Source organism: Sitodiplosis mosellana, unplaced genomic scaffold, assembly GCF_009176505.1.
Source record: "Sitodiplosis mosellana isolate CC-2019 unplaced genomic scaffold, AAFC_SMos_1.0 Smas_scaffold_21, whole genome shotgun sequence".
NCBI classification, from domain to species: domain Eukaryota; kingdom Metazoa; phylum Arthropoda; class Insecta; order Diptera; family Cecidomyiidae; genus Sitodiplosis; species Sitodiplosis mosellana.
In genome coordinates, this window is record NW_022595263.1 from 716,420 (window position 1) to 742,173 (window position 25,754).

The window sequence follows — 25,754 nt, forward strand, 5'->3', positions numbered from 1 at the left end:
ACGTTCGGCACCCGCGAAAAACCAACACTCCACGCGGTGTGTACTGCGTCCTCCACCGATTTTATGTTCGGCACGCTCAAAATCAACCAACAAAAGAACAGCCATCACAATAATGCCATCCATTCATGAATGCGAGACTTGAGTCCTTGCACACAATGGAAGAATAATGGAGTAAAATATTTTGAGGAATCATCGCTTTCTCATGAAATATCACTTTTGTCTCTGTGCACGCTTTTGTTCGATATGATCGATCAACCGCCTGCCAGATTTCACTGCAAATACGAAAAAATGGTCCAGAAAATGTTTGAACGTTGAATAATTGCCTCCTTTTCACCATCTGAATTCTTGATGATTTCTGTGAAACGTTTCTTATTTGGTTATGCTTACATGCTAAAACTACTTCTACCATAGAAAATGAAATAGTTGAATCCTTAACCAAATTGCTTAGATTTCTTGTTTCATTCAAATATCTTTTATTTGTATTTTAATTAGTAGTGGGTTTTTCATTTTTATACAACATAAATATTCTTTATTACTATATAATAATATATATCAAAGAAATGTGTCTGTGTTGGTGATTCTTGTAGTTGTGGCCTTATTCACTTGTTTGTCCAATAATTTTACAGAATAATTTACTTCCTTACGTATCTTTTGTATATATAGTTGTTTGTTTGTTTTTAATGTAATATTTTCTTAATTTGCATTTCACTTCTTTTCGTCATGTTCTTAGTGGTTCTTAATTCTTAACTAGAAAATTTAAAATCGAAGAGAAAAAAAACCATCGTGTTTATTTAAATAAACGTTCTTTTTTTTAAATAGTATTTAATTTGCTATCCAATTGCAGCAACCGATGAGTACAAAGAAAAACCTGTGTAATTGTGTATGTTTTTTTTCGTGTGTCTTGTTCAAAGTGTAAATAAAACCAATGCCAATTGTCACAAATCAAATCTGTCAACTGAAAGTGGGTGATTTTAATGTGGTCATTTCGGTTCTATTTTCAGACGATTTTGCCTAAATTAATTATTACTCTTGTTTTGCCATCCAAATGCCAAAGGTCAAAAAATAATCACAAGTTACTGGTTTCTTTTTGATTGTATGTTAATTTCTTTTTAATCTGAAAAATTTGCAAAAATTGATTCATCGATCTACGAAAAATGATGCATTTTATTCTGATGAAGCCACTGGGAAATTACGTATATTCGGGTTTTCATTTTCATTTTTCGATTTTCAAGAGCTATTAAATTTTGATGATCAATTTTTGTTTCGCTCTTTTGTTTCAGCCATAATAAGGATTTTGTGGTCAATTCTATTACGTATGATTATGTTCTCCTGGCTAAATCCCACTTCAACAAAGGGATCCATCACCTAGTTCTGTTCTCTTCCTCTCTTTATTGATGTATTCATCGTTGTGAGTCTACGTTTGTGAAACGAAATTTTCCAAAACAAACTATTACATCGGCTATGTCTTGAGGTGTGATACATTACTGTGTGTCACTGTGTGTGTGTCTGTGTTTTTTCTGTATTGTATGATTGCATGTAGTATTTTATGAGTAATTCGTCACATTATTCGCTAGCTGTTTCTATTGTTTTAAATTAAACTAGATGTATGTACACAAAATATATTTCTATTTTACACTCATGGACAGACACGAATAATAGGAGAAATTGTTTATTATACAAGTGAACTATTTGTATTATATGGCTTTGGTATAAATCGCTTCATCAATGTTTCTTCAGCATTTTCTCTATTTAAGAAAAAAAAAGAACGAATGTTGAGTTCCGGCTATTTTCAACACCAACAACAATTCCGTCAATGAATGTAATGATACATCCTTCGACTAAAAAAATGTTTTGAAGGTGGTAATGCGTGACATCATTTAACAGCCATTAAACAGAGCGGAGAAACAAATGTCACAATTATGAAATGAATTTGAAGAAGAACAAACGGTTTTCTCTTTCCTTTTCCATGTAAATTATTAAATCGGGGGCATTAAAACAATCTTCAATTATTCAGCTTTGGTGGAACTTTATTTTACACGAATCAATTGGAACAGTTGAATTTACGGAGTATTTTTCAATGGGTTTACAACTTCAATCACTGGGCTTTAGTTTCGAAAAAAAAAATCTAGTTGGAAAAAAACAAAAAAAACTTTTTTTTTCATGATTCAATTTCAAAAATTAGCTTAGGCTAGTGCTTGCGTGCAGCATTCGAAATGCAAATTTTGTGTGTGTTTGTGAATTCATACATGTTTTCGTTTGCAATAAAAGAATTTGTGATTGATGCGGTTTTGATCATTGTTTGGACTAACCCAAAGGCCAATCCCACCGGAACATAATTGCAACGGGGTGAAATTGTGCAAGATTTTGTCTAAATGCATTTGTTCAAAATCATTTTATTCATTCTCAATCCACGAAAAGAAGCATTTTACATAGTTTTTTCTTTCCTTCAAATGTTTTTTTTTTTTGAAACTAACAAAGACGATACTGCTCAAAAGAGATCAGTTTCTAAGTTTTTAAAAATTCTCTACTGGTTACTTGTTTCTCTAAAATTTTCTGTATACTCCATATCCAATTTTTAAATCATTTGTTTGTTTTTATTTATTTTGTTCATTCGAGTGAAGTAAACTATATTTTGGTTGGGTTCGATGCGAATTCAAAAATGATTGCCGGGTAAGTAGTCGCTTGTTCTTTTTGCAAAAAATTGTCAAATCTAATGCAAAACAAATATAAGTATAGTCGTTGCTTAGCGGAACCAATTTCTAAATGACCCTTTGCTTGCTCTCTATTTTGTTGCTAAAAGAGTATTTCTTTGTTTCAACCATCAACTAAATGTTTACACAATCTTAATTTTATTCATACATTTGATTTGTATATAAAATGAATGAGAGAGAGAGATGTGAAGAATATCATTTGCTAAACATGCAAACCAATCGATTCTTAATTTAAAAAATTAATAGCGATTACAATAATATTTTCCAAAAAAGTTTCCTCCCCTCGACAAACGAAGGGATGAATCATTTATTTACAAATTAGAAGTGTGTCGTTTTTTAGAATTACGTATCTTTTTGTTTGTTATTGTTATCATTTTCAAGTGGCATTTGAAATTTTGATTCCAAACAAATGTTTAACCACAAAAAAGAGTCATTAAATTTAGTGTGTGTGTGTCTGTGTGTGTTTGTGTGTGTGGGTGCATGCATGAGAACCTCGACAGATTGTGCCAATTAACGCATAAAATACAAATTTTTAAATTTTTTTTAGTTTAAAAGAGAGAATCAAAAAAGTGTATTGAGAGTAGAAATTAAAAGGTAAGTAAGACAATAAAATAAGATTGCACTGAATCACTGGCCTCGGTTTTCTCTGATTCAATCTGTTTGCGTGTCGACTGCATGCAACGGTACTCTACTTGGCAAGAAAATTCAAACGAAAAATTAAGATGAAACAAGTCGAGCTCATCCATAAAAATGAAATTGCTTGAGTCTTGTCTCGAGTGGCGTGATGTGAAATTTCACTCTATTCGTCTAACATGTTTTAATTACGCTTGGTAAAATTTTGGTTTTTATCATATTCAATGATTCACACACAAAAAAAAGTAATCGGGAGAAAGGGATAGAGATTATAAATGAGTTGCATCGGTCGTTTGATGTCAGAGATTTCATGCCGAAAATGTGCCACACTTAAATGCCATTTATATATTCATGAATCATGATGCATTTACCAATCGAGTAGTGAGTGTACTTCATATTTATGCATAGAATAATATTAATAATAATTCAATTAAATAATTACACAATTACATACGTTTTCACTTTTTTCTTTCATTTTTTTTTCTTTTCTTCGCTAAATTTAAATATTATTGTTTACTGTTAATATTGTTTCATTTGCAATTTTTTTCTCCATTTTTTCATGTTTTTTCTTCTTCTCTTTTACTTTAGATTAGAATCAAGTGTTTAAAGTTATTTGTTTGTCCATTAATTTTAATAAAGTTTTTTTTTAAACTTAAGTTGAGGTCACATGAGTTGTTTTTTGAATTAAATCCATTTGATCTTTGAGTAGGTGATTGCAGTTTACGTGTTCGTTCGTTCGTTCTCGACGAAATTGCATGAATAAAAAAAATGATCTGAATTTTCGGTAATTATTGCAACAAAGTAAGTTATTGTTTGAAAACGTTTTGTTTCGTTAAGCTCAATGGGAAAAAAGGGGGTGTTTTGCATACGTGATTCTTGATTTCTATAATTAAATATTAAACAAAATGGGCTGAGAATTGATTTATACATGAGATATCAAAGTCAAGAAACGAACACAAACTGCATCACGTACGAGAACGATTGTATTCTTCCTACTTCTTCTTCTTCAATATTTTTGTTCTCTTCACTTTGCTGGCAAAATGAATGGGTTGGTAATCTACTAATCACTTACGTTAGTTGTTTTCTGCGTGTGTTTTTTTGCTGTTTTTTGTGTGTTTTGTTTTTGTTGTCTGTTCCAAATGCATTTGCCATTTGGCGCTTGCACAGGCCTCAATGCTGATGCTATCCATATGGTTGCATATACAAATTTTATTGCGGACTTGCTGGAGGAGTCATTTCATCACCATCACCTGAGCCGGGTTCGCCTTTTGTCTTGTTCTCCTTCTTCCATTTCATACGGCGATTTTGGAACCAAATTTTGATTTGCCGTTCGGTTAGGCACAATGCGTGAGCGATTTCGATGCGTCGTCTTCGTGTCAGGTAACGATTAAAATGGAATTCTTTCTCTAGTTCAAGCGTCTGATATCGCGTGTAGGTTTGTCGGCCACGTTTACGTTCTGCATATGGGGAAAAAGGAGAAAAATATTGGACAATTTATTAAATTAAATGAATTGAATTGAATTGAATAAATGTATTAATCTCTAAACGACACATGTGTGCGTTCAATGAGCAGCTCATTGCAGCTCAATCGATACCAACGAAAGTCACAATTTTTCTGATTAAAAACCGCTTGATTCATAAATGTATTACGTGTTCACACGACACCATTTTCCATTGCAAGCGATTTTAATGAAATGGCTTTTAATGAGATTGCCCTTGTATTCATTATCACATCGATTATTATTACACTGAACTGCATCGAAACCATTTCGTTTCCACAGTCTAATTTCGTGGTTCGTTCTGCAGCCAATCGCACTTACCCACAAACCAATCGAAATTATTTCGGTGCATGAATACTTTAGAGACCAGTTTTTGTATAATGAACCACCCTTATTCCGAGCAGCAAATTCAACCTTTGATCCATGAAAATCATAAATGCAATGCAAATTACGTACTTCATTTTATCAGGAGCCAATCCTTAATTTTTTGTAATGGAATCGTACGAGATTCGTTATTTCGAGTCTGATTTTCGCGGGGAAAAAGCAGACGAACATGTGAAATACCCTTAATTTGAGTGTCATTCATTTATTTGATCAAGGCTGAATTCTTCATTTTGTTGAAATTAGCTTCATTTTTCATTTCACGATTTTCATTTTTTCTTAAACGCTTGAAAAACAATTGATGTTCACATCGAAGTGACTTAGCTTATAGATATGCTTCATAAAGGAATAATTTTAAATTTACAGACGATTTCAAACACTATTCTTGTTGTGTTCCTGTTCCAATGGTCCATTTGACGGTCATGCTTTTGATTGACACGACTCTTTCAGTCGAAATATATTAAATTTTCTACACAGATTGGCCGAACCAAAAAAAGAACGTGACCGTAATCTTTTATAAGCGTTTTTATAGACTATGAAAATGTAATAATTTGAATGGAATGGTGTTTGATGGTAAAAGTCAAATGCGAAAGTAGCCAATGCTTGAAGTAGCACTTTAATCGAAATTAGAAAACCATAACGTTTTTTGCTCAGCATTTTTATCCATTTTTTTCAGAAGGCATATCTTGCACGGACTGAGGTTTGCATTGGCTGATTGGAGAAAGAAAATTAGGTGTTATCATAGAAACAAAATGGATGAACGATGAAAAATGACGGGGAAAAAGGTGAAGCAGTGTGCCGACCATCAAAACAAAACTATGAGCAATCAAAGTGCTCGTTCATGATGGTTCAAAATGCCTCTTTCATTTTCTTTGTCAGTGCCACAATTTATATTCGTGATGTACTTTTAATTTTGGGTTGAGCTACAAAAAAACAATACACAGTTAGCGAGTTGGAACAAAGCCCAGAGCAAATGAAGGCTGGTGGAACAGAAAAAAAAGAAACATTCCTATGTTTCGGTTCATTAATGAATCCCGTGCACTTGGAACAAATGGCGGTATGCTCCATCTACTCACTCACTCACACTCACCGACAGGTACGCACGTCCATAATGACGATCTCGGTGTGTTTCGAATCGAAATGATGATGTATACTCAAGACGATTAAAAGTCGATTAGTATCATGCGCGCAATTATCATCGATTGCAATTAACTTACGAGGTGGGTCTTTCAATAAATCTACCGTTTTTCGTTGGCATTAAAAAAAGGCGCACATTTCAAGTGTGAGTGTTTCTCTGATCTAAATGAGCGATCCGCGCTCCAGACTCGTATGTCATGTGTGTGTATACACGGAGGGAAATGGTGAGATTGAGAACTCTGTCGTTGATTTCACCGTAGTTTCAATTTTTAATGGAGCCGAGTAATCAGAGTAATAATAGTCTAAGTTAAAGTCAAAGTCATTGAAATTATTAAAACCGAAATTGTTTCGTAGCCATTTTCTATGTTAATGATAATGTTAATTTAATTTACTTGATCACAAAGTGCGATCTATTTCCCGGAGTCTATTTTGTTGTTTTCAAACCTTTCCGCACATTCATTAAATGCACGCATATAGAAAATTATCCAATGAAAAGAACAAGTTCGGGGAAAAACTCGAAATCCAAACAGAAAGAACGAAATGCTCTGTTCTGTGTATAAATTCTAGAGTTTTTTTTCTAGATGAGGCTGAAGAATGATTACTGCATGCGCGTTTTTTTTAATCTTCGTGTTTAGCGTATTACGAGGGCATTTTAATAGCATAGTTTAGAAATAGTGTATGTAATTTATAATTCGCTCATTCGCCGGACATTATAATTAAAATCAAATCATGCATTTGTTGTGATTTTATTCGCGCCAGCAAATAAGCATTGAATAAAATTTTGCCTCGGATTTGATGAAACGTACACGTAACAAAATTTCTGCAAAATTGACTCGCAAAACAATTTAACATTTCGAGTAGAAAAAAGCCAGTAATGGAAATCCAATTTCATATATATAAGGCAATACGCATGACATATCAAATAACAAATTGTGAAAAGTCACATTCTGTCCAATTTCGTGACATGGATTTGCTCGATGGTGTTGAATGTATGTATTATATGCAAAACACTTATGTGCGCTTAAAACTGGTTTTGTTTTCGCCAAAAAGGATCGACGAAATGGAATGGAAGGGAGAATGAAAGAGAATATAAAACGACACCGATATCTCGCATTCTCTTGTTTTGGTGCGAAGAAATGCAGAAAACGTCTTTTACACTTTGACTTGGCGAAAAGGGAAGAAATTTTGTGCTACGAAACAGAGCAGCGCATCACATCAGTTCCAGAACAGCATGAACAGCGTGCACGCCAGGCACAACACAAAAATATGTACACAAAATATTGGATGTTCCAGCAGTTCAGTGCATCGAGAACATCCATTCGGCAAACAAAAAAAGCATTGCCAGAGAGAGAGAGAGAGAGAGAGAGAGAGAGAGAGAGAGAGAAGGGAAGAAAGAAAGAGCGCGCACCGAGAGAGTGAACACGCTCACATTCTAGTCAGCTGTCAAATAAATTGATATGGGTTCTGTCTCGTTCCATTTTGTATGCGATATCCTGTCTGTATCTTTTTTTCTCGTATACTGGTATTTTCACTCGTTTCGCCTCCCAATCAGCTGCGGCGTTTTTGTTTATTATCGAGAGAAATTGTTGGTTCAACCATCGAAATGTTTTGAAACTCGCCATATCACTGCGTGGCACCAAGCATCCACCTTGTCTTAAAATCAACCGAATGTAATATTCAAATTTTCAAAGTGAATTGAATCTGCTGTGTCAGTCGAAAAATTCAATTGTTTTGATGTGTGCACAGCACTGGCAAAAGGCAGGCAAAGTAAAATGGATGTACGTTGCTATGCTTTTTGGCAAGGTTCAAACGTTCTCTCATAATTTCGTTCTGCTTGTTTCATTTTCTTCAATTTTCACGCTTCAGCCATTTTCATGCATGGAAATCAGAGCTGCACACCAGAATTAATTTAACCAGGTGGATATATCTCTCTCGTGTATGCTCTAGCACAAGTGCACCAATACAGCTATATTATTATTACCGACTCCGAATGCAAAACATTCGAAATAAAACGTCAGCCAAAAGAAGCCAACGGATAGTGATTTTTCAAATCATTTGCGGTAACGGTTAATTAGAGGCAAAGATTGATCTAAGAAGTTGTCAACGTGACATTCTGAATAAATTAATTTTCACGAAAATTCAGTTGCACAAAAATACGACACAAGCGAGCCGAGAGGCTGTATGCGGTCTCAGATTTCCGTGTCTCTTTTTTCAATAATTATTTTATGTCTTAAAATGTGGCTAAATCCTAAGATAATATTTTTCATGTTCGGTTTGATGAACAAGTCTTTATGTGGTTTTGTGTTCATCGTATTGTTGTTACACTCAGATTCGATGCCATGCTGCTCGAACAGTGACATACACTTGCTCTGAACAAAACACTGAGCCAAGAAATTAATTGGTTCTTTGTGTATTCTAAATGCGAGTCGATGTTTTCTCTGTCTCTTGATATGTCGCGACGACATTGTAACAAACCAACAAAACCATGCAATGAACATTTTCTCTTAAAAGTAGTTTGGCTCTTTGATGAATTATCCGAACACCGATGTTGAAGAAGAAGTAGAAGAGAACTAAACTTTGTCTTGATTTAATTAAATAAATTTCGTTTGTTTCAACAGTCAAAATAATAATCGAATTCATTCAGAGACTGAGCGACCACTTCTAATGGATTACCAACCAAACCGAAAATGCTGTAAACATGAACACTCTCTTTTGAAGCGTTTATAAATTTCTAATGGATGTTTTATGAGGCAAATTTTGAGAGGCCATCTGAATTTCATTCATAAAGATGAAGTTGCCTTGGATATTCTCTCTGTGAAAATTCGGCGCATCTTGAAGTGGTAATGATCATTCAGTGTTTTTCAGTGTGATCACGCGCTCGTTCGCTTCTTTTTTTCTTCTTCTTTTTTCGATTGACATATGTTCTATGTTCAAAAATAACGCTGTTTTGTGAAACGGGAAGAAATTTTTCATTGCGCCAAGTAAAAAAACGCGTCTATTTTTGAATTCGTTCAGTGCGACAGTTTGAAGCAAACAGTAATCTAGCAGTGTCTATGTCATAATACACTTTGGATCTTTAGAAAAGAATTATGTTGATGTGAAGCTTACACGATTTTCGATAATCACATGTTTTCGAATAATTTCAAGATGAATCCGTTGAACATGTGTTTGTCGTGTAATGATACAGTCTCCATATCGGTGACTTTTTCCCATTCGAACATTCTAATCGGCTATTAATTAAAACTGATTTGAATGTCCGTATCGAATGGTTCGACAATTTCCAAAAAATTTCATCAAATCTATTTTTAAGTGAAAACAGGAATAATCGCGTCAGCGTCATGGAAATTAATTAAAATCTAGTTAACGACTTGATTCGATGGAATTTCATCAAACCACTTAATTAGAAGTTGGCAAGATCGATCGGACTGTGAAAAAATTATCATCAAGCGTGCGAAATAAACTTTTGCAAGTTTCACCTCGTTGAAACGCGGCATGGCTGACGATCGTTATGGTCAGTCGTTTCTCTTCCAATTTTTTATCCGTGACTGGCATCAAATAGAAGCATTCGTTAAAAACACATCATCACAGATCGCATTCGCGAGCAACAAAAAATGCGGACAACAATCAACAGTTGGGCATTAGAATACATTAATTACACAAGCATTTAACAAACCAAATCCACCGAAACAAAAACAAATTATTATCGGTAATTTATTTTTGTTAATTTGGCACACACACACGTATATGCACACGCGGACAATCCGAATAGACGCTCGATTTTGTAAGAGCCAAAAGCAGACACAAAACAGCAACAACAACCGAAAAGATGATGAACAACAATCCAATGCGAGCTTGGAGCCAAAAATCTATTATTAATTAGTTGTGCTTCTTCGGTTGATGGGGATCATATGAAATCGCTTCGAAAATTAGCTTGTGAACAACTCTTTTACTCGGACACTGTAAAAAATGGACTCGTTCAGTTGTTTCGATGTGGTGATGTTTTACACAGCTCATTATCGACCAATGCGTGAATTTACTGACAAGATAAAAAACTATCATCATAAACAGAGCTCGAGAGCCATCTTCACGAATTTCGTGTTTCGTACGGCGACTCAATGGCTTTTCAGTGTAAAATGTTCTGTTGATCCTCTGATCAGAGCTGTTGTTGGACCGTTTGAGTTTTGGCGCTTTCGTCTGCACCGCCCAAAATGAAATGAGATAAAGAGCCTCCGAAAGTTGTTCATATGAGATTTCAACTTTCCAATATGACAAAGGAGTTTTGCGTCAAACTAAAACTTTCTTTGAAAAACCACAAAGTAGAAGAAGCATCCTTTTCGTGTCCGAGTACCAGCCAAACTGAGCGAAAAGTTGCGATTCTCTTTCAAATCGGAATAAAGAAAAGTTTTGATTTCGTTTTTGTCTTTGGTGTGACGATCGACACTTTCCTATTTTTCGATGATAATTCGATACTTCGTCTTGCCACACAATGTCTTCATTGATGCTCAATTTCAAAACACGAAAGAAATATATAAATATTTTCAATATAAATTATGTGTCAGAGTCGTAAAGTTGCACTTGGCCAATCTACATCTACGAGCTGCTATTCGAAAGCGGTTTGCTTTCTTTTTCAGGATGTCCCGTCAAATTCCATGTCCGCATATGAAATTTCATTAAAAATATGTATTCATATCTGCATTCCTTTTCACACTTTCATCTTGATGCCTCTCCATCCACACCGCATCGGGGGATGAATGGAAATGTTCATGTAGAAAACACATTGAATAGATAAGTCGTCGTCGAGAAATTCGCCCGAGAAGCTCTTCATTTTCCCTCATTGGATGCGATGAACAACAAAAGAGAAACTTTTTTCTCTCTTCAAAACTTAAACCTCACGTCAGATAAGCGAAGCGAAGGAGGAGAAAAACAACGACAACGCATCAAAACTTTTTCATATTTTCTTTTTCCGTTGTCGGTCGGCATTTTTTCCCTCTGCTCGAACACAGTATTGAGGGAAATTTCTTTTAAATCGATTGAAGTGCAAAAGTTTTAACATATTCATAAAGGATTTCATTCACATCGTCGTCGTCGTTGTCGCAATTGTTATGTATCCCAGCCTTTTTGGATATGGATATGAATACACGGAGTTGGTTGGCGCGTTTTTGCGTGCAAAATGCCGGAGAATGTGTTCATAAAGCTCTTGTGCTGGTAAAATTTTGATTTATTTGCTCAAAGTGGCTTCGCTTAACCATACCACTCGATGTATTCCACTTTTTATCCCGCTTTTTTCGCTCTCTCTTTTACTTGTACGCTTATTTTTGTGCTTGATGGCGGCGGTGGCGTCGACGAAGACATGTTTTTGTTTGTGTGTATGCAAAATAAAGAAAAATTTCACTTTGGTGATTTCCTGTTTTATGTTTTTAGAAATATTTATGATGAAATATTCTCTGACGACATTTTAATGCTGATGGGACTCTCTGCGATGCCACATTCTCTCTCTTTCTCTCTCTTGCTTTTGGATTGGCACAACAAGTCTTAGCTGCTACTTGCCACTGTATTATCCACTCAAAGTACTCGCATACGTGGAATCATCATCATCATCACATGGCAACCAGCAGATGGCAATTACTTTGATTAAGAAGCTCACGAAAAGCATTCGCTCGTTTGAATTTCCTAGAACATTACTCACATTTTCCAAGTGGGAATATTGATTTTATTGAATTGGGCAGCCACTGAATAGTTTATCGTTGGCACTTTTTTTCTCAAGAAATTTCGAAAAAGATGCAAAAAAATGTAGCTTGGAAAATTGCTTCTAAGCAACAAATACCTCACGAAGGTATTTTGATCGAAATCTTGCACAAAAGGCGATATAGTTGCTGTTTTTCACACTTATCTATGCTGCTAAGCCGATCTTTTATCTATTTTTATACAGACCAACGCTTCTATTGTATACAACACTTGTCGCTGTTGACTCTTTGTTACCGAAATCCCCATGAATTACACGCTTCCTTCGTCATGTGTGTGTGTGCGTCTGTTCAGGCAAACAATCCAAACAAAATCACGTAAAACTATGCAATAAAATGTGGATTTCATTCAAATGTACATTATCCTGCACTTTATACGCATTCTCTTTATCTGAGTTTATCTGCCTTGTGGCAATGGCTATCAAATGAAAATCGCCGTAAGGAATCATTCGTAAACGATTCGGTGCAACTTTCAAAGTTGAACTTTCGATGGTGTTAAATTTTTGTGGCCTCCACATTCCTCTTGGGGCACTTTTTCGAATTGCTGTTTTGTTTTTTTAGCAAGAAAAAAAGTATTTTTCATTTCATTTCGACGAAGACTTTTTCATTGGATTTTGGTTTGGACAAATCATCAGTCTGGCGTCTTCTGAAGCGTCTCCTCCTCTAGTCGCCCAAAATCCCTGTTCTATCCGGTGGAACGAAAAACAAATCTACAAGAAGGGAGAGCACGAAAGCAAAAATACTTCGCAAGGCACAAAACGCACCGAGAACAGCAACCAAACGAGAAAAAAAAGAAGGCACAGCGACCGAAAAAGAAGAATAAAACGCAAAGAGATTGAGATGTAAAGCAAAATTGATTACCATCCATTAGTTACATGCTACATACACAATGAGAGTCATCAATTTATTTATCTTTTATAAATAGTATTGCTGTTCCAGTGTGCGTATAAAATCGGCGGTGGTGCACGAGTGTATTTTTTCTCCACTACTTTAAGAAGTATATTCAGTGTTTGCCGTTGTTGTTGCTGTTGTTGTCATTGCTATGTATTTTATTCTACTTTTTTCTCAACTTTCGTGACGCTAGGTTTTCCAGTTGTTTTTATATTTATTTACTCTATTGTATTTTATTAACAACTCGGTGCGATGATGTCGATCTTATCTTTGAGATGTTGTGCTTCGTAAGGTCCAAGCGCTAATGTTACGAATTATATTCGTATTTGTTGAAATTCGATTCGTTTTTTCTATCTTTCTTGTTGCTGTTGTTGTTATTCTTCTGCTGCTATGAATAGAAATGAACTTCTAATGACGTAAATTCGGGTCAAAACCTTCTAAATTCGTTCTAATTCGATTCTATTTCCAAGAAATCGACTGAAACATGTTTAATCCGTAACCGCAACAGTCCTTTGAGACTGGATTGTCTTTTGTTGTTTGTGTATGGAAAATTCAAAAGGATAATTCACGAAAATCGATTTTTCAAGATAAATTCGCTTAATTGCCGTCAAAAGGAACGAGAATGGAAGAATGAACGCGATGAAATGCCGGTGGTATGCTGGTGACGGAAAGAAATAAACAAATGAGAAATGGTTGACAAAACAAAAGCCAGCGGAAAATACGGAAGAATGAACGAACGACCGCTCGTTCGCCACAGCATCAGTAGCAGCAGCAGCAAAAATAAATAAAATGAAAATGACGAGAGAAGAAAACACAAATGAAATTAATAATCCGGAAATCATGATTTACCCTCATTAAATATTTCATCTTCAGCCGAAAATGGAAGAAAAATTGGCCTAATCGTAATGTGTAAAATATCCCGACGAAGCGGGAGAAAAAGCAAAACAAAAGCGGCCATGAACGCACCAATGAAAACTCTCTCTCTATTTCTCTGGTACATTGCGCCGAGCCGCATTCACTGTGAACAAAGTTGAAAAAGGGATTCGATATTTCTCCGGTGCTTTTTTCTCTTCTTTTCTCTTTCGTGCATGCCGTAAACGGCACTGCCTCTGCCGCTACTATTTTCTTAAGCGCTGTGTTCATCTACCCGATAAAGCGCTAATTAATTATATTTTTTTCTTGACGCTTGGCACTGGGTTTTTTTTTCACTCCGCTCGGCATTTTTCCCTGTTATTGAAGCATACTGAATAATGGCATTTCACACAGTAAAGCCATAAGGAACACACAAACTAAAACGGTTCACTGAATTGTTTTCCTTACGGGGATTCAATAAGACGCGTTAAAGATAACATTCATGTTTTATCGATTTCGTTTTGGATGCGCACAACGAAAGCAAGCCGAGCACACATAGGAAGTGATGCCTATTTTTCTATCGCTGTACACACATTGATTGTGAATCACAATTTTGTGATGTGAACTATGTAGAGGTAAAATGGAATTCCATACATTTTTCATTTAACACAAGACCAATATCCATGGCAATGACGACGACGAGAGAAAAAAAATCGGCCAGTTGAACCATAGACAAAGAAACGAAAAACTTATCAACGGAATTGAAACGCAGAGATAGAGAAGGAACAGAGAGAAAAAGCCATGGCAGAGCGGTGGAAAAAAAGAAACAAATTGAATGCTGCCGTACGAATAATGTGTTATTATTGTGTTTTCGACGCTGACTAATGTTCCATCTATTGTCAAAGAAAAATCGTAATCGCGAACATGCTCATATCCTCACTCTCTCTCCCTGTGTGTTTCAATGTGCGCGCACTGCGTTGCTCTCGTGAATTTCGAGTTTGCAATGAAAAATTGCGGTTCAACTGTGAGAGACTTCCCTTTTTTTGCGCAAACAGATAAGTTTCCTTTTTCGTTGCGTTTGGCATTTTGTGGTGGCACACACAGGTTTCGAGAGACTATAGCATTGTACAAGAAAAAGTAGTCGCAGCATTAGACATTTATTTTACTGCGCCATCGAAGCCAGTTTCTTTAAATGATGTTTTATTGTGTAAATATTTTTATCCCAGACAATCTATTCATGAACCATCGAAAATCAAATGAGGGAATTTCTTCTTTTCCTCTCTCTCTCTCTCTCTCGTCTTTTAATTGCCACTTTTATTTACTTTCCAATGACACATTGGCTGATTGAGAAATCACTGTACGAAAATGTTCGGGAATTGCTTTTTGTAAATTGCAGCCATTACATTGTATGGAAATGATCACTTCAAACGACCTCACTCTATTTGAATGTTGGGATACACACACACGACGAGGCCCAGCGCCGTAGCCAGAAAAAAAAATTGGAGGGTGCAAAATCGAAATTTTTCTTTTGTTGCACCTTTGAAACCCGATTTTGCACCCGACTTTGCACCCGATTTTGTTGCACCTTTGAAATTTTTGGAGGGTGCAATGCACCCATTGCGCTGGCCTGGCTACGGCGCTGACGAGGCCGCATCTGCTTCGTATTTCATCATGTAGAAACACGTAAGAAAGTGTGGAAGGACAGCGTAAAAAGGGAAAATACACTTTCATTTGAATCCTTCGGTGAACGGGGCAAGCGTTTTGCAGCAAAAGATGTGTCAGCGAAACGAGCCACTTGTTGCATTTATTTGTTGAATATTGCAAAATTTATGGCCACCATGTACCGCGCTTATATACTATGAGTTTTCGTTAAAAAGGTTTAAAAAATCAGCAAACAAACACACACACTCTCCACTGAAATAGATATCTGGTCGTTTGCAATGCAAAGCAGCTCGGGTAAAATGTAGGATATATGCGATACATTAAGGATTATTGCGCGTGTGTTTTCGCGATGCTATTTTGCATTTGTGTAAATTTATGATTAAATGGTCCTTGAAATAATTGAATCGCTTTCACCAAATGATTGCGAATGAAGATCAAAGTCAGTGCATTTACCTACTGGAAAAAAGGTGAATCACCAGGAATCCGTGTTGCAACAAGGGAAATGTTACATATTGAACAAAAGAATGAATGTGCAAAAATGGAGCAAAATTGGTTTTGAAAGACGAAAGGAAATAGAAACCGTGTCGAATTTGTAATTTCGAAAGAAAAAATACGAAAACAGCAGGAGCTACTTTTACCAGTAGAATGTAGAGCAAATTGTATTGTTTTGCCTTTTCTGCTGGCGGTGCGAACAAAATACAAGAGTATTTCTAAGGAATTTTGTGAACTTACAATGGCAGTGGCAGAGCAGAGCACACTGCGTGGTACGACATTCGAAATGCACATTGGTCTAATTAGATTTGTTTCTATTCAAATGAAAATGCAGTTACTTACCAAACTGACTTCGCATCCATGGGTAGAGCGGTGAGGGTAGCGATCCTTGTGAGTTTTGGCTATTTGATGGTGTTTGCTGTTGACCTTGATGCATTTGTGCAGTCTGTTGATGCATCATACTTTGTGGCGTTCCAACAGGCGGCACATTTCCCGTTTGTGTGTACATTCCCATGTGCTGATTTTGATGAACCTGAAAAAGGTCAAAATTGATTAAACTCCCACGATAAGAATGCAAATATAAAGATGCGACTTACGTTGATTTGGCTTTGTGCATGTGCCATGTGATGAGGTATTGTCATTTGAGTATTCATGTGATGTCCCATTTGTTCGAGTGGCGGTGAGCTACCTTCGAGGCCGCCGATGCCACCAACGGCCGCTTGCAATTTGCAGCTGGCATAAACGACCGGTTGCTGTTGTTGCTGAGATGGGTTGGCCATTTGTGTGCCGCCGTTCGGTTGCTGTGGCATGCCAACTTGGCTTGACGGGCTTTCCGGTCGTGAGAATCCGGTTGGTTCGAGGCTCTGGTTGTAGTATCCCATTCGATCGTATGGTGGAAACCGTGGATATGGTGGCATATTGTTCTGAGTTGGATTCTGGCTGTAGTGTTGCATCTGTTGGTTCACATCCAAATGGTCGCCATTCGGATAGTGGCCATGCATGTCTGAACCCATGTACGAGTTAGAAAAGTATGAAGTCATGCTTTCGCAATTATTTGTACTCATTGTCATTTTGTTTGTTTATGTTTTTTTTCGATTGTTTATCCTTTTCACAATGATAGAAAATCAACTCTTTAAAGCTCTTTTTATTCAATCAAAAATGCTTCAACTTGTCTTAATTGTACGACGCGTTTAACGTATTACATACGGGGTTTTCTTTCTGTTTTGTGTATCGATAATTTTGCTTCAATCTAAATGTGTCACACTATTGAGTGAGGAGGCGATAATCTTTTTGTTGCTTTAGTTTCTGGTAACAAATCTGAAAAACGCATAAAAAGAATTCGATTGGTAAATGATATACAAAGTTAAAAAAACACGTAAAAATGGTTTCTTCAGTGTCAAATCAGCGCAGAGCTCGAATGAATATAGGTTAAACTAAATTACAAAACGCACTACTGCTGGGTCAGCGCAATTAATTATTATCAACAATTATAATACGAGACATGCCAATTATCGCATTTCTGCTTCGGTGCCATTCTCATGAAGCCGGCCAGTTTTGGCGCCAGAAAATTATCACATATCACCACTTCCATTTAACGTTTGTCCTCGAATCGCTTTTACAACAGATTATCCTATCAACCAGTTCGACATTTGACACGAGTAATGGTTTTGCGTTTCACTGCAAATTTGTTTTGGGCGATAATCTTTTTTTCCACTGTTCCACTATCGCTCTATTGAAATTAGTTTTTAATCGAATTAATTGCTATTTGCTTTTTGTCTCGGCACTTATTTGGATTTTATTACAGCGATGGAGGGTATTTTCGAGGATCAGTGTTCTGTTATCGTTAAAGTGCGAACATCAACTAATTCCGACAAAAAGTTTTTCGAATCTGTGTGGTGGAAAAGTTATAAAGTTTTTGAATTAAAATATGTTCGTTTTCATCTGGCGTTGATTAGGCATTTCACCAGCCACAATACGATATTGCGAAAAGGTCAGAATGACAAGCACACAAAGAGTGACACTTTTAATCTACCAAATCGTTAAAAATCACTTTATATCTTAAAAGTGTTCCGATTCATCAAACGAATTCAAATAGATTAATGTGAAAGACTGAAAAAATGACAGACAAAAACATGTCAACTCAAATCTTTTCACCACATGAATATTGTTTTGCATCTTTTGAGTGTGTTTTATTCATTCAAAGAATCGTCTTCGAATCAAACGTTACTCTTTATTACCGGCTCGCATCAAACGAAATGAGAATTCTCCTTCGAGTACATCTTTAAATCAAAGCGAAAAACATCCTCTGGCAATCAACGAATTTGTTCATTTTACATCGAAAGCATTTCCTGAATTCGGGCACCCGAAAAATTTTACATCGTAAAGCTGAGCTTGCGAAATTCCATGGCCGAAAACTCTTTATCCACCAGTTGGGAAAATCCATTAATTACAAGTTTTTCGTTCTCCGCCTTTTTTTTTCAAAGTGTGAAAAACAGAGCCTTTCAAATGAGCGTCATTGAAAATATCGATAACTAATGGTAAGGTGTAGTTTATGCTGGTTTGTTGTTTCATTGATTCATTAATTTTATCGTGTCACCTCCACAACCATATCCCCGTAGCAGTCGCAGAGCGCTGACGAGAGCGAGAGGGCGAACAAATGTGAGAGACGAACAGAAAAAAAGTGCCAGACTACACAGAAGACAAACGAAGTGAAATGAACAAGTGAGCGAGGAAAAAACTTTTCTCCATTGGCTGGCAGGTTTTCGGTTTGCTTTTCACGGATGAATATACAATTTGGTCGATAGTTTATATGGAGTTTTATGGATAGAGTCGAATGCGTCTTGAGCACAAAAACGAGAGGAGAAAGAGAAAAACTGAAAACTTCTTGTACAACGGACGACGACGGCGACAACAACAACAACAAACTCAGTCGCTCGCATCTGATGAAAACGAGCAAGCACACAGAATCCCATTTGATTCATTCATAAGACAAAAAAAACCGGCGCATCGACTCAGCTACAACAATGAACAAATACGCGATGAGCACAAAGCATTGCTATGTTTTTCTGCCAACGAACGAAATATCGGGAATTTTCAACGCCATTCCAAGCCACACATTCACTCTATTGATTTCGCATGAGCATCGGTTACGTTTGTGGATCTGTAGACTCGATTTCATTTTTTTTTTCTCTTTTCATGTGGCACAAACAGAGGAGGGAAAAATATTCGCCACGAGATTTGTGCTCCAAAAATATGTTTGGCCAAAGTGAATTGTGAATGCGAGCATGGAATTGAATTAGCATGATAACGGTCATATTCGCATATCTCGGCCCATCATACACATTTTGTATTACACAATGTGGCGCAAATTCAACGTGCAATTACCAATCATTGCTTGTTACTGCCGCTGAGAAGCGGAAAAAAACTGAATGCATTTGTTTTCAGTTCGCGTTGTTCGCATCTAAGCGTCAACATTGACAGTCATATATTTTCATAGATGAAAAAAACTTTTTTTTCCGATTCAACTCAACCGTTTTTTCCTCTCGCTCTCGTTTGATTGTTTACTTGTGATAGCTCCGACCAAAACTAGCGACGCGAATACATTGTGTGCAATTGTATTTGCGTTTTTCTGCCGCTGAAATTGGCAAAATGACTCGAGGGCTACATACATCATCATCGAAGCACACGTTACGACACCAACCAACAACATAGCGAAAAGAAAAAGCAAAAAAAAATCTTCGTCGTCGTCGACGACTATACGCGATATATGCAATCCAATGGCAATGACGATTTCGCCTGTCTACAATTTTCAACAGCACCACACATATGAGCGCTCAACACAAACACAGTGGCTTTGGTGTCTGCATAAATGAAAAACAAAAACAAAAAATGATATGTGGTCTTCATTCCGCTGGGATGTTTGCACATACTCGCTCTCTTGATTCGCCGGAGATATACAGAGGGAGACAAGGAATGGGAAAATGAACGGGAGAAAGATCATAAATTGAAAATGAACAGTTTGTGATATGTGCATGCATATGGAAAAACAAACCAAGCAAAAGAGATAACAATTCCTGCTGCTACACATCTCGAACTATGAAAGCTTTCTCTCCCTCTCTCGATGGCAAAACTCACTTTTACAAAACCGAATAGTAAGACATTTCCTTCTTCTTTTTTCCAATTCTCTTGTCATATTTATTTCAACATTTCTCTAATTCAATGTTAAAATGCTCAATCAACTCTAAGCTAATTTTGGAATGAACTTTCTGAAAGCAATTCCATTATATCCTTGGCTTTCTGGCAACAGCTTTTGCCATTCCAATTGGAATTTTAGTACCATAGAAAAAGAACAAAAAAAGCCTGAATGTAGGCAACGTTTTTTTTTCTGTTCTCATTCTTGTTCTAAAGCGGGATTGTTCATGATATCCATTCTTTAGTATTCAAATTGAATTAGTTCAAAAATGCTTCGAAAACTTCAAAGAATTCGACAAATATTTGGTTTTCACGAACACAAAATTCCATTGTGTTCTCCATTAATACATTCAGTGGCACAAAGTTCTGAAATATTCATGCTTGCGTGATAAAGACGAAACCTTTCGAAGCTTTATGGACACATGTTTACATAGACGCTTCAACGAGAATGTTTGGAGGAGAAACACCATAAATTTACTTGATGGCTCTCAGTGATGGCAGTGACACCTGTTATATATCGGATTAACTAATGCGATGCGGCCGCCAAAAATTATGTTCGATAACTTAATTTTGTTTTTATTGCTTTCGAAACACTTTTAAAGAACGTTTTTATTTTCTTGTTCGTCGGTTTGTGTGGTGGTTTTTTATAGTGCTTATTTTGTTGTTAACAAAATTTAAATCATTTTGATGAATCGTTTGGAACATTTGATTTATCCTTGGTTAATATAAAAGTTCTTGCCAATAGACAAAGACTCGAACTTGAAGTTATGCATTCTTCGGTTATTTTTGTTTTCATTTGGATAAAAATAACTCAGACAAACAATAAATTGCACATTGAACTATATTCCTCTGTGGAAATATAAAAAACCGAAGAGTGTTGTAGTTCCAAAGCAATGGATATAAAGATAAATACTATCATAAACCAATCGTGAAACATCTTCGATGCCGGTCAACTAATCAAAATTAAGTTTTATTGCGATAGATGACGTACGTGAGGCACACACACACTCACCTATTGATATGTTCATGTGTTGGTGAGTCACAAATCAACGATATTGCATTTGTGTTGTTCATTCGTCTGTGTATTGTATATGCATACAATGAAAGGAGCGACTGTTCATGTTTATATGTGTCTGCTGTTCTCTGTTTCTGCTGTGTATCGAGCATGGAACAGCTGCGGCGGGTGGCGAATATATGACAGTATAGCAAATGATGATGTGTGTAAAGGAAATTTTGATGTGAAAAAGTGAAATGCAAAGCGGAGACGAGAAAAAAGGGGGCGGTCATTCATCAAAATGGCTGAGAGTGAGAGATCAATATTAATCGGTGGAATGTTTTGTTGCATTTACGCATCACATTCCGTCGTCCCTTTTTTCTCGTCTTACTTCCCGCTCTCTATTGCAATATTACGATTTGTCGTGTCGGACTTTGATGTTGCCGCTTTGTGTTTATATCGTTTTTTTTTGCTCTGTATTCCGTTTTTTGTCACTACGTTTGAATGAGATTCTTATCAAAAACAAAAATGCTCTTGAATAATGTTCACAGCGATTATGTTTGTAAACAATTTGCAATTAAAGGAAAGGCAACGATTAAAATACAATTTACCACACACGAAAGGCAATATTTACTCAGTGATTGATTATGTTTCGGCACGTGTCACATTCGTAATTTCTTAATTCAATTTCTTATGTGCGCGCATTCGCGTCTCTCGATACAAATTTGGTGTTAGATAATTTTTTATATCTCCATAAAGTTGTTAAGTGGCTAAGTTGCTACTGCAAACAGTTTATTTATCTGACATTTATTTCGTTTTCTTTTTCAAACATTTATGGCTAGCTAGCCGTAATGGAGTTTCTGTCCATGGTGAGATAACGATGCCAATAAATCCAATCGTTTACCGATCTTGTTGTCATCGCAGTGCTTATCGCGTTCACAGCGGGCACTTCAATAAATATTTATTAGCGCTTCGAGACGCGGCAAAACATACTTTGGTGTGTTTAACCCATGAACTTTTACACATTTTACTATTGCAACGTAAAAAGTGTCTAGGTTTTAACTACTATTTATGGAATAAATGTGTTACAAATCACACGTTTAGAACAGTTTCATTCATGAATGCCCGACAGTTTTAATTCAGTGTATTTTGCACGAAACCAAGTGATCTTTTGAACTAGAAAAAAACAAAACCATACCAAAAACAACAAATTTCTGGCGAATTCAACTTTTTTTCTTGTGGTTAAAAATATCAAAAACGCGGGTTTTACATTTAAATCGAAAAAAATGATTTTGCAGTTTGAAAGACACGAAACCTTTGATCGCCGCTTGAAAACACGATCACTCCACTGCATGTGGCAAAATGCCGACGGCATTCAACCGAAAATACATTTCTCATTCTTATGAAGGTTTTCGTTATTTTGAAGTCGGCTTATGGGTTTGTTTTCATGGATTTTGTAGATTTTATCGAACAAATTTCAGTGACGCAATAGTTTCTGCGACGAATTTTATGCATTTTACGCGCAAGTGTAAATTGATCATTATTCAACCAGATTCATTTTCTACGGAATTTTTTCTTCTTAAAAATCCGACTAAAAATTACGACACAACAAAATTTACCGTTTGATTTTGGGCAAGGCAAAATCTGTTTAGATGAGTTGATCAAATATTTGTTTACCTGAAAAAATGAAAGAAAAAAGAAGCAATTAGTATCATATGATTTTAAATGTGTAAAAAAAAGAAGTGATACGTGAATATAAATTTATTTCAATAAAGTGTATCGCAAAAATAAAACTTGAATTGTTTTATTGATTCGCCCGAATGTGTCAAAGAGTTTATTTATTTTGCTTGTTGTGTTCACAAGAAATTGTTTTTAATTTATCAACTTCTTGACGGCAAACAAACATGTTTTGCCACATTTGCAAAATTTATGTACTGCATTTTGCGTTTGGTCAATGGAAGATGATTTTGCCATAAAAAGCATCTTCGTGAATGGAAAAAATGAGTGCAGTAAAAGAACTGGCGAGTCTCAGGTGGATGCAGAGCAACACAGGCAAAGAGAAAACGTTGAAAAGTTTGGTGAAAATGCGTTTATGTCGTTGATTTATCCGATAAGTGACGCGCAGTCATTGTGGAATACAAAAGATGACGGCAATTGTCTTTGCTCATGATCAGACAATTGAACGCCAGACCGTCGAAAAATCTGCTGGGAATGAGCAAATACAACAGCATTCATCGACCGTCATAATAATAATAATAAAAATTGAAAACAAGCAAACTGTCCGATTGGCTCGCATTGGCTGATGAATGACTCTCATCCGTTCAGCGGATAGGAATATTATGTGCAACAACGTCGATAACAATAAAGTGCCACAGAAGAGGCAATAACAGCAACAACACAAAAAAGTAACATCATTTGATTCCATCGAATAATTCATGGAATATTTGTATGAGTCGTAATCGAAATGGTCGGTTCGAACCGATGTGTGCGTCTTGAAGCAAAGAAAGACTCGTCAACCGAATGTAGTAAATAATCACAAAATGTGATTGGAATATAAATGAAGCGAATCCGCATCCGTACGAAAAAAAAAGTGTGCGTCGAGTATTTTACACACGGCGCAATAGCAGCAGCAGCCACAGTCACACCAATATGATCCAAAATGTGCACAATTGAAGTTGTTGCTGCGGATTGAAACGGTTTCGCATTATCAGCAACGATGCATCGAATTGACGATCACATATGAATGTGGCAACAAATGATGACGATAAAAAAGCGTAAGCTTCACTTGAAAAATCAGTGGAAATTGTAATCGGCGACGCGAACAGGTTGTTGTCAATATTATGGATCGGAATTTGTTGCTATTCCTTTGCCGTTGTCTTTTCTCTCTCTCTCTCTCCACTCTCGATGTCGATTTCGGTTCGGAGCCGCTGTTAAAATTGACACACATAAAAATGTCAGAATTAGTAATGCTGGCAGCGTGACAACGCCACAGTCCATATTCACAATTTTCCGTAACAATTCAATTAACGTTGGAAAATATTTTCCATTTAAAATGCTTTCGCGTTTTGTTGATTTCTATACACAACTAAACTCGATTTTCTGTTGTATACACACGTTTGCACGCGCATTCTCTCGCACTGCCGCGGCCGGCATCGGTGTCTGGTATGCAATCAATGTGAATTGAATATGTGCATTTATTTGCAAATGATAATACTCCAACAACACCAACAGCAACAACAAAAAAGCGGCAGCATATTAATTCACAAATTCATACGCAACGGAATCTCGGATGCGAGTGAGATGTGCATGCGAGAACGCTTGCCATATCATCCATAATAATAACTTCATTTTCACCATAATCGGCCGTTATGAGAGCCGTAAAGTACAAAAACTTGTAACCACTGCCATGATTAGATTCAGTGCTAAGATCACAACAGTTTTTCTGTTTCATCACTTCCTTTTTGGGCCGTTTCTTTTGAGTTTTTCCAAAAACGAACGAGGAAAAAAACGCACACGAACACTTTGTGATATTCAAATTACAATTAATTATGTTAATTCCGTTTTTTTCAATCGATTTCTGGGAAACATGAAGCCATGTGGCGTATGGAGGGCTCGAGAATTCTTCATTTCGTTCAGCTGTTTATTTGCCGTGTGTTCACTCATTTTCACTTAATGCATTGACAGAATGAAACAAATTGAAGACCAGCTGCTGTCTAGAAACAACTTTTTCTATTCCTTAACGAGAAGAAGAAGTGTTCTAGTCAACACTATTCTTGCCTCCACTTCGGTAATGCTCCAAAAGCTGATCATATTTAAATGATACGAACGTTGGTTGGTTGACGGGCACGCTTTTATTGATTGAAAAACTGAAATGGCAATCAAACCATTTAATATAGCGAGAGTTTCACTAGGCCATTCCAATTAGCAGTTTCAATTCGATGCGCTATCAGTGAACGGTTTTTTTTGTCGTTCCTCTAAAAGCCACAAATGGCCGATATTATCACTGTTTCATTTCGAATAAAATGTTCAATAAACGCCGACATCGCTCACTTGAGAGTAGTTGAATATGCGACCGCGCTCTCATTCAAATTTATTTCAATTTAATTCAATAATCATACTCCATTTCATCAGCGTTATTATCATACATGTTATTTATGATTGTCCAATGCTTTAACGCTTCAAATTTGGTCTCTTTGGCAAATGTGAAAAACACTTTATGTGTAGCGCACACATACACATACCGGCCCGTTCTCTCACTTGCCGCACACTCGACGTGGTGTGTTTGCAAATAGCATAACATAGACACCAGAAGCGACGACATTAAAAATATGCGAATTATAAATTCAGAGCATCAAAGTTTATTTAATAGTAGAACATGGAAAAGTCGCTTGCATATTTTATATGCTCTCTCTTGTGCTCGACGAAACAAACGCTGCAAAAATGTATGCATCGTCTAATAAACTCATCGGACCGAGTGATGTGCAAGCAAAGATTAGATGTGAGCATTTAAATGAAAATGCACGAGGAAATTAATATTTGTTTTTGGAGAGTGTTAGTTTAATCAAAAAAT

The 25,754-nt window shown here is 36.3% G+C and overlaps 1 protein-coding gene across 4 annotated transcripts in view; it reads right to left on the bottom strand.

The window, feature by feature from the left end:
- Positions 1-449: 449 nt before the first annotated feature.
- LOC129568586 (homeotic protein antennapedia) overlaps positions 450-25,754 on the bottom strand; it is an 82,808-nt gene continuing 57,503 nt past the window's right edge. For 2 of the 4 annotated variants that reach the window (XM_055446661.1, XM_055446662.1), the window contains 4 exons: positions 22,804-22,861; positions 16,596-17,316; positions 16,342-16,531; positions 450-4,801 (listed from right to left, as the gene is read on the bottom strand). In XM_055446661.1, the coding sequence (XP_055302636.1) occupies positions 4,554-4,801; positions 16,342-16,531; positions 16,596-17,069 (912 nt within the window). In that variant the 5' untranslated portion in view covers positions 17,070-17,316; positions 22,804-22,861 and the 3' untranslated portion in view covers positions 450-4,553. The remainder of the gene's footprint in view (positions 4,802-16,341; positions 16,532-16,595; positions 17,317-22,803; positions 22,862-25,754) is intronic. The other 2 variants (XM_055446660.1, XM_055446663.1) reach the window with 1 other exon arrangement.